At 41.4% G+C, this 10,169-nt stretch overlaps 1 protein-coding gene across 2 annotated transcripts in view; it reads right to left on the bottom strand.

The window, feature by feature from the left end:
* Window positions 1-247: 247 nt before the first annotated feature.
* LOC307021777 (uncharacterized protein) overlaps window positions 248-10,169 on the bottom strand; it is a 42,007-nt gene continuing 32,085 nt past the window's right edge. Inside the window, exons 15-23 of one of the 2 annotated variants that reach the window (XM_079654203.1) lie at window positions 9,906-9,937; window positions 8,215-8,255; window positions 7,719-8,101; window positions 7,475-7,604; window positions 3,617-3,708; window positions 2,557-2,573; window positions 2,348-2,465; window positions 2,066-2,239; window positions 248-1,925 (exon numbers count right to left, since the gene is read on the bottom strand). In XM_079654203.1, coding sequence (XP_079510329.1) covers window positions 1,308-1,925; window positions 2,066-2,239; window positions 2,348-2,465; window positions 2,557-2,573; window positions 3,617-3,708; window positions 7,475-7,604; window positions 7,719-8,101; window positions 8,215-8,255; window positions 9,906-9,937 — 1,605 coding nt within the window. In that variant the 3' untranslated portion in view covers window positions 248-1,307. The remainder of the gene's footprint in view (window positions 1,926-2,065; window positions 2,240-2,347; window positions 2,466-2,556; window positions 2,574-3,616; window positions 3,709-7,474; window positions 7,605-7,718; window positions 8,102-8,214; window positions 8,256-9,905; window positions 9,938-10,169) is intronic. The other variant, XM_079654202.1, reaches the window with a different exon arrangement.

Here is a 10,169-nt window from a genome sequence, read left to right as displayed (position 1 = left end):
TTTCTGCAGGACGAGGCACTTTAAGTAATAATATCTGGCAGAAGGCTGGTATTACTACAATTGGACAGATATATAGAGACCAAACCCTTCCATTTCAACAACTCAAAAATCAGTATGGTCTCTCAGGCTCATCTTTTCTATCATATGCACAACTAGCATCTATTATTAGTACAAAATGTAAGGAGGTAGCCATGCCTGCTTCATGTATGGAAGAGGACCAGCGCCTCAAAAAAGCAATCATATCATCAGGTGTGGTCCTAACATTTATAAATTATTATCTAGGGCTGCCCCGAATACCTATTCTCCTGTTCAACTGTCCTGGGAGCATACCTTGAATATCTCTCTGTCTGCTTTGCAATGGAACTCCATTTGGCAGTCAGCTATGTTCTCTTCTAAATGTGTAAGATTCAGGATCATACAGTTCAAAATTCTAAATAGAGCTTACATCACCCCTGTTACAAAATCCAAGATGGACAATAAACACAGAGATTTATGCTGGCATGAATGTGGCAAGCGAGGTACATTGTTGCACCTACTCTGGGAATGCCCAGCGGTAAAAACCTTTGGTCAGAAGTAATATCCTTATTGTCTGAATCTTTAAAAGTTAATTTCCCTACATGTCCCATTGCATGTCTACTGGGTCTCAAGCCAGATGGCAATCCTGCAACGACCGCCGATCGGCTCTGGACATTGGGCTGTTTAGCCACAAAAAGACTCATCCTACTAAACTGGAAGGAACGCAAACCAGCCTGCTTTACTAGGGACTCATGGCTGAGGGAGTATCTGGACCTACTGAACATGGAGCGGGCAGCTTCTCTGCTGGGGGATTTTGAGGGGAGACAGGAGGATTGCGGTTCACTGTCCGCAGCTCTCCTATCTAACCCTGTCAATATGGCATCTCCTGTGTAATGTATAATGTATTGTGTATGTAATGTCCTGTGTATGTCACAATCAGCTGTCTTAGGAAGTCATCCTTGCATCCACCCCCCCCCGTTACGTTTTGTTTAGTTGTTTGTTGTTACATGTTTTGATGTACGGTTTGTTATCTGGAGCAATGTCTGTTAAAACATTTTTAAAAAAAAAATAAAAAAAAAAATAAGTGAGGCAGACTTACGGAATCTTACTATTACACTACATTTTCTGTAATATTTTCTAATGTATTTATTTCTGTGCATTTAATTAAAAAAAATTTAAAAAGTCCCTTCTCAAGTCCCCTCTCCGTTGGTGGTCCCGCCGACTCATTTCCCTTCTTCATCGGAGGTGAATAATAAATAATAAAAGACCATGCTAATCAGACTTATCAATATTTATATCTGAGGGTTGTAGAATTGATAATTAGATGGGAAATTAAATGTTTTCAGCCAATTCCCTAGACCTGTCTTGACACTTTTCTCCGCCTTATCCTTGTACTTCTCAGATGTTGGTCTTGCTTGCTCCCTAACTCCTTTGTCCTTTTTTAACATTTTGCTCAGACTTTCAACCTCAGCACAGTTGCCATAGGGATATATCCCCTTGCAATTTCCTCTCAAACCAAACAAATTCACACATGATTTACAAGGATCTATTAGTTCTCCTCCCCCGTGGAGGCTATACGCATTGCAACTTACATGCGGAGGCAGTTTGAACGTGCCTTTAAAACATTTATGGTTGTGCTTATTTGGAGTGAAACTCATCACTGCACCAGCAACCAAAGGGTCCCAGTAAAAAAGACAAGATGCAGCAACCAGGATTTGCCCAGGAACCTTGTCAAAAGTGGACATGGAGACCCCGTAGTACTTTTCTGAGTTTGGGTTCTCCGTGTTCTGAGAGATGCAGATGGTGGAGGAGACAAAAGGATCCCCCTTATTAAGGCCGAGTTCAATGATGATCTCTTGAAGGTACTGTTTTATTTCATTTTCGTTCTCTTGTCCTATCACGAAAACAACCTGAAAATAATTTTGAAATGTTATCAAGCTGCTGTAATCCCCGCAAGTAATTTACTGTCATACTTCGTGTAAAACTTTTATATTTCAGGATGATTTTTGGGGGAAAAGCAACTAGAAGAATTGAAAAATGTTAATCTTACCATGTCTAGCAGACATGAGAATGGACTCCTCATGGGTAGTTGAGAGGAATAAAGTTCAAAAGGCCGAGGGTAGCAGTCCTTCAACGCACCTAAATACTCATCATCATTCACAATCATTTCCGGTGAAAATGGTGGTGTGCTGATCATTCCGAAAAAGAAGATGCTGTGAAGAAACTGTCAAAAAAAAGATGGAATTTTTAAAGCTGTGTGTAACTGTGAAGCTCTATGAAAGAAACGCATCATGTCAAAAGTTCATAAAAGCCACACCACACCATACAGTACCTCATCTACTAAATGTTTAGCTTCATCTTGACAGGAGTTATTCAGCTCCAACATTTTTGAGATCATCCCTTCAGCATTGTGTCGGAAACACCTCATGTTCCCCAGAACTTTTTTCATGCTATAAAAATATAAAAGTAATAAATTGTCTTTAGAAAATAAAAAAGCAGAAGTCATTATTAGTGTATGGTTCAGGTAATCAGCTGACTCACCTCTTCTTTTTAGGAGCCTAGAGAGAAATAATACATGACACATTATAACCATAATTATAACACTTACACATTTCACTGACAATAGAAAGTAAATTAACAATGTAGAATTTGATCAGTAATACTTCAAATATTAGCAAAGGAAAGCAGTTTAAAGCAGCTACTCACCATTGTAGGTCAGGAGTAAATTAATGTAAATAAATGAATTAAGCCCTGCCTCATGTTTTGAACTACCACGCCTTATGTAAAGCAGTCGTTGTGACGGTCAGAATAAGGTATGAACGCTACCTTCTCATTTATTCATCCATTGTTTTGATGAAATGTCATATTTCTGGTTGGTTCACTATTGAAAAGAGAAAGATACCAGTCTAATGTACCAAGTGCATACACAAAGAGCACAAACACATATGTCAGATGCTAAACCCCTTTAAATCCCAAACTGTTTATTCTTTGGGACTGTCAGAAACAGCATTTAGATCTCCATGCCAGTATCACATAGACTGAGAAATTGACAATAAAGTTGACTTTAAAATATATTTATTTACTGAACTAACATTGGGCAGATGCTATTTACACCCGGGTGTCTATAGTCAACAATGCTTTTTACACAGAGGGAAGCCAAACTGCTCTACTTTACCAACATAGATGTATAAAGAGAGCACCCACTACAAAACCTTCCTATCAATAACATTTGACTTGGCGAAAATATCTACCTCAACTTGGCTAAGCTAGTTACTGGTGGAAATAAGTATTTGATCCCTTGCAGATTTTGTAAGTTTGCCCACCCCGCTGACACTTTACCTCAGCCACAACGCAGACTCTATATGCATTACATTTATAGACACAATGTTTAAATATTGCTTAATGCACATATTTTATATTTTATAATTCACTGCATTCTATTTCGTTGTAAATTACTGCTTTATTGTATTGCTATCTTACTATATTTTTATTACAGTGTTCTTAATGTAGTTCGCTATCTGTGTACTTTAAAAAAAACGTGTTTTAAATGTTATGTATGCACCATGACATCAAGTCAAATTCCTCGTACGTGTGAACCTACCTGGCAATCAACACGTTTCTGATTCCGATTCAAGTGAGCATTGTTTGGCCCAGGTGATGTCCCAGACTGACCTGAGGGCTTGCCACAGGATTCTGGGAGGGACAGGAATTGAGAAAGTAAGAGGAAGTGAGAGAGAGAGGCTGCAGTCGAATAGTCCATTTAGCTTAGGAGCCTTCCTAACCCAGTGAAATGACCCGGAAGTCCCTCAGTGGCAGCCATGATAAGTGCCGTTCGAATTCTCTAGATCAGGGGTTTTCAAAGTGTGGGTAGGTGAGCCTCCCCTCAGAGAACATAAGAACAGCCGCGCCCCCCCTCCCAATTATTATTGCTGTTATTATTATTATTGTTGTTGTTGCTATAATGCAGGGGTATTCAATTGCATTTCAAAGAGGTCCAGTAAGAGAAAATGTAATTAAATGCTCTGTTTTCGCTGTCTACCTTCCGCCATTTGAAATTATTCCGACTGTTTCTCTCCTCTTGTCGTGTCTCTGTGTGTGTTTGAATCTATCGTGCTGACTGCACCGATTTGATTGGCTGAGTAGCGTCACCTCCTTAAAACATTAAACAACACGTTTTTAAACATTTTTATTTATGTTTTAAACATATTGTATAAAACTCCCCCACTACTTGGACTATTCCTTACAACCCTCTAGAATAAGCCCGAATGGTCTCAACCATATTGCATCAGAAACGTGCACTTGTTATCATAACAAGATGGCAAGGACGCTGGTAGCGATCGAAATCGTGCGATCGTGTGTTGTGGAACATGCGTGTCCGTTCATGAAAATATACCACACACCCAATTACAATTGCATGTTCAATTCACTACCCTGGAAGTTAATACAGTTGTTAAAGTTGGAACAGCCTGTGGACAGCCGTTCTTCCTTGCATGTCAGTCATCGACACCTTCTTACAGAGGACAGGCACATCTAGCTGCCGCACGACCCGTATATTTACGCACGCCGTGTTCTCAAGACATATTTTTTTTAACATTTTCAACATTTTCAACATGGTGGATAAATCCTTATATAATCCCGGCAACACACTGAACGTTAACTTTGTCTCCTTATTACACTCACCCCTACTTTAGTGGGAACAATGAGTCTGCGTCTTTGATGCACAGAGGAATAAACGCAGATCATCCTCTGGCTGCAGCCTTTAACGGTACTTGCTTTTGATCAAAGTCAATGCGGAAAACCTGCACTCACACAGGTAGGTGGAGGTGAAGGGAATGAGCACTTTTACAGCCTTTTTGGGGAGGTGGGGGAACTCAACTAATTGATTGATTGTTTTATGGGTATTCTGTGTTGAGATGGTGCAAATATTTTTAATACATATCTAATATCTTTCTAATACATTTCTCTTGTGTTGTTCTTTCACATAACAAAGACTATAGAAGTGTAAAAAATAGGCTGCGTCAGATTATTCCAAGGGACATACATGTCAAGTCAAGTTCATTTTTATTTATATAGCCCAAAATCACAAATCAGAATGAGGGGGTCCTTGGTGTATTCTCTATCTTGTAAGGGGTCCTTGGCTGCAAAACAATTGAGAAACTCTGCTCTAAAGTACCGCAGTCTCTTCTCTTAAATCCTTTTGAATTCTCCTATCCACTATCCCTTAACCCCATGACGTTTCACTCAGGGGTCAAGGAATAGACGATAGGGTTAGAACTTAGGAGCTGATTTTTGGACTATTCGACTGCAGCCAGAAGAGGTTTCTCAATACTCAAATTTCCCTTCCTCGACTCCTCGACTCCTCGGTCCTCCGGAAGTGACCCGGAAATGGATTTCAGCGCGCCATGTTGAAGGATATCTAATTTCTCTAAATGCACATCGAGGACCGAGCATCGAGCATGGAGGAGGCTCTCTGGAGGAGCTCTAACCGAGGAGACACTGATGGGTCCTCCACGGCTCCTCAACGGATGCATTTCCGGGAACGGTGGAGGCGTTACGCACGGCCGGACTTATCTCAGCCAATGACAGCTCTACATGCATCCCCTGGATATTATTTTACTAACTGCTTTCATCGCGACACGATGTTTACAGTGAGAACAGCTGTGAGGTCCGTGCAGAAAGCAGAGCAGCTGTGTAAAATACATATCACTCAGTATAACAGGCCTACATTACTCTCTGTATTTGTATGCTGTAGTTTAGTAGATATCTACAAACAAAGAGTCGATATTTTTCTAAGACCATTTAGTGCTTCACATAGCATAATAATATACACAACGGCTGTAGCCTGATTATGCTTTAGGAGCAGTAGGTGTGTGTGGTACAGTGTGTAGATGTGTGTGTTGTACAGTGCGTAGATGCGGTGGACAGACGGGTCTCGGTTGGTTTGGTGTCCTATGCTTACTTTTAATACTTGTAAATACAACTTTTGGCCCGTAATTTCAATTCCCCATTTCAGCGACCAGAGAGAGGGGGGGATATATCCAGTCTCTGATTGTGTTACGTTATTATGAGAGTGCTCTCATACTTTTTTGATTCTGAAATTGTATATATTTATATAAATATGTGTGTATATATGTCCGCATCTGTAGCCTGTTATTGTCTCATTATACCGCACTGTGAATGAATCAAAGTAAATATATAAGTCGTCATGAACACATCTCTCCATCAGACAGAGGGCTGCTGTGCCTCCTGTCATCATTAATGGACGTCTCTTTAAAATGACCGCTCAGAGGAGAGGAGTTCTCATTTCTCTAACTGCTGCTTCCCCGCCTCTCTCCTCGGTTCCCCTCCTCAATCCTCCGCTCGCTTCTCCTGTGGGCGGCACTACGTCTCGAGGATAGGAGTCGAGGATAGGAGTCGAGGAGGGGAAATTAGAGTATTGAGAAACCTCTTGTGAAACATCTCTGTTCCCGGAAATGCATCCACGAAGGAGCCGTGGAGGACCGTGGAGGACCCATCAGTGTATCCTCGGTTATAGCCAGGGGTGCACATAAGTGGTAAGCAGGTCTGAAATACGTACCGTCACTTGTGTCACAAAGCGCATTTGCGTACCGACGTACTTGTGAAGCTTTTCCAGAAGGCGGTTAGATCACCGGACGACAGAGTCGGTCTCCGTGTGCACAGACATAACGTCGGTCTGTACAGCAGCACTGCGCTAAAATAGCTGATCACAACGTTCACACGCTCTGTGGTCATGAAGCTCTGCACTCCACTGCCACCCCCCCCGTTGAGCATCATGGGAACTTTGAGGGGAGACAGAAGTTGGAGTACCAAACGCTGACTCCAGGTACTCATCTGAGTACCTCACTGAGAAAGTTGTGTGCACCCCTGGTTATAGCTCCTCCAGAGAGCCTCCTCGACACTCGATCCTCGGTCGTCGAAGTGCATTTAGTGAAATGAGATGTCCTTCAACATGGCGCGCTGAAATTCATTTCCGGGTCACTACCGGAGGACCGAGGATTCGAGGAGTCGAGGAGGGGGAATTAGTGAAATGAGAAAGGGCCCTGGTTGACCAGTTTTCGTGGCTTTATTTTGTTTCCCGTAGATTTTGTTAGACTTCTGGTTAGGGGAGGGAAGCTCTGGGTCCTACGGCCCGTGGTGTGGCTGGCTCAGGCCCCCTCCTTCTTTTTGTTTCTTTTAGCCAGTCCTCCAGACCTCGATCGTTTGCCGGTTGGCCTATGTGAGTAACGGCTGTACATTTAAATAAATGATCGCTGTTAAGTACTGGACGTTTTCTTTTATGTTGCGGGTCTCCCCACGAGCCACTACCACTGAGTAGGGGGCGGGCCATAACAGAGAGAAACAAATTAGCAAATGAGGTGACTCAATACAGAAGAAACATGATAGTGACACTAAAGCACAAATGTAATCTTTGCCCTGAAGCAGAGAAAAATATACTTGCCTTGTATTGTAGCTGTTGCTTTGAGATATTCCATAGATTTGGTCTTGTGTTCCAGCACCCGTTTACAATGTTTTCGTTCCAGCGCCCTCCCTGTACGGCTCTGCCACACTATTTCCCAGTCTTTCACGGTCTACACGCAAAAGACAATATCAATAAACAGTTGTCAGTGCCCGCAGGTAATCAACTATCAGGTTCAGAAAACACAAAGCTGTTTGTTCCCAGCAATTATACTATAACTTCTCACCATGTCTTTGAAGGCCTCCCCTTCGTAGTATCTCTTGGATCCTGGATACTCTATTCCCTCTTCAAGTAACTGCTCCATGCTTGAAGGCACCAAATGTAGCTCCTCTCCATCGTAGGCATACAGCTTTCCGTCCTCACAGATCATTAGAACGAGCTGGTCCGATGGGCAAGAGGTCCCCTCCACTACACCTACGACCCGCATGGTTACTATCTCAGGAAGATATAAATCTCCCCACTCATTCCCTACGTCAGGCTCCCCACTGTAAATGGTGTCTTCCAGGGGTCCTATCTTCAATGTGGCGCCAGCTGGTTTTTTTAATTTAAATATCTTGTGCCTTTTCTCTTTGGACACAAAATCTAAAACCCCTTTCAGGTAATCTGGACCTGCAACACATGCCGAACAAAAGTTACATCACGGTTTTTATGATACGTGAGGCAAAAGGAGTGTAGTCTAATCAACTACACAACCATTTCTCTTTAGTTCTCCCTTAGCTTACCTGTGTTCTTGTTTTTCTGTGGGAACAGCAGATCTAATGACCTGAATGGAAGAGAAGACAAAAAATGTCCCAATGAATGGCTGCAAGTTAATCAGAGAGCTCCAGTCCATATCTCCCACATTTCTTTACATGATTGTGATCCTAAGAGACTCTTGATTCAGCTTCATTTTCAGTACATGTTCAACAGCCACGAGGCTCAATGCCTGTGTGTCCTGAATTCAGTTTTTCAGTACCGATGTACACAAACCATCAGCCATCTTGAGACCTTGTCCGTCTCTTTTTCCCCAGGACTTTGAGTTGGTTAAAGTCATGGCTCATATATCCCTCCACACATCTCTGATTCATTCTCCAGGAGACACACAGCTAATGTTTGCTCCGCCTTTGTTCCTCTTTGTTTAGAAGATGTTGGGACGTCTGTGGCTCAGTGGTCTTTTATCAATCGAAGGGTTGGTGGTTTAATCTCCGCCCCCTCTGGTCAACATGTTGAATTCGTACCTATAGGCAAGATACTGAACCCCAAATTGCTCCTGGTGTCAAGGGTAATGGTGACTGTTTGAATGGGCGAGTGCTGACGTGTTTAAACCGTGATTTGAGTGGTCGCAAAGACTAGAACATATTAAATCAGTCCATTTGTTACCTGCTCTGTGTAGTCTTCCATCTTTCCAGGTATTCATGACACAGGGGAGGTTTTGTGGTCCAGGTGATTGGCAACATCTGGAAATGGACTTTCTTTGAACGACATTCTCATTTGAACAACTCTTTTAGACGCTGTCACAATATTCTTGTTTCGCTCGATACAAAGGAGCAGATATACTACGTGATCTATAAGGGTGAGCCATCCACCCTAAAGGGGAAACTCATTTTGGCCACTTGATTTCTGTTATCAAAATTATAAAATAACAAACATGACAAGCCACTTAGTCATCATGGTGTGAATCAACTCTGCAGTCCTTCTAGTTTTACTACTTTGTAATCCATGATAGGCCTGATTGTGGCTGCTACCAGAAACCACACGAGCAGAAATTATGAGATGCTGTGATTCCTACAAATAATCAGATTGACCATGCCATACTATTGACAATGTACAATTAATGGCATCATTATGAAGAGTAAACAAGCAGGTTGTTCTTACTTAATTCAAAAATATGTAAAAAAATCCAGTAATGAAGTTACATTTAAAGAAAAAAGCTTTGTATCCTCCAAATGACTCAGCCAATGTTGATCCTGTTGCTCTTCCTGTTATCCACAGTTCCCATCTTTATCCTACTTCTTGTCTCTCGTCAGTGTTCAATCCAGTGCCTCTTGTCTCTCCTCTTGAAGGAGTTCATGACGCAGTTAGTTTTGTGGTTCAGGTCTTATATGTGCATAGCAAAATTGCAAATCTTCTTTGAACCACATTCTTCACTCCAAACTCTCAAAGACACTTGAGGGTCTCTTAATAAAAGTTGTAGAATTCATTTTAAATTGAGGTTGTAAATAGGTTCTGCCATTTTCTTTTATAGACGCATTTTGCTTTTAATCGTGAAGTTGGAAGCATGTTGAAGTTGCTTTACATGTGACGTAGTTAATATTCAACATAGTTACAAGATTGACTGAAACAAGAGAACAGGAAAGACTGCGTACCAAAGTAAGATGTTGTCTGACATTGTTGTTTTAACCCACCCCCCTTAACAGAACATAAAACATCTTACTTGCTCTCCGGACTGTCCTCCACCCCAGCTTTCTGTTACAAGGAAAACAAAACAATTGTTAACAGTGGTAAAAAAATATCTAAATCAAAACCTTTACTCATTATAACACTATTACAGAATTTGGGTCTTTTCAGAAACACTATGATACACTATATCAACGGAGAGCATCGAATCTAATCAATAAAAATATTAATAAAAAAACAATAGTAAACAATATAATAATAGTTATATTTAAATTTGTATTTATTATAAAGGATAAATAGC

Source organism: Notothenia rossii (genome assembly GCF_949606895.1).
Source record: "Notothenia rossii genome assembly, chromosome: 10".
Lineage (NCBI taxonomy): Eukaryota > Metazoa > Chordata > Actinopteri > Perciformes > Nototheniidae > Notothenia > Notothenia rossii.
Note: the sequence above shows the minus strand (reverse complement) of the source record. Positions and strands in the feature narration are given on the sequence as shown.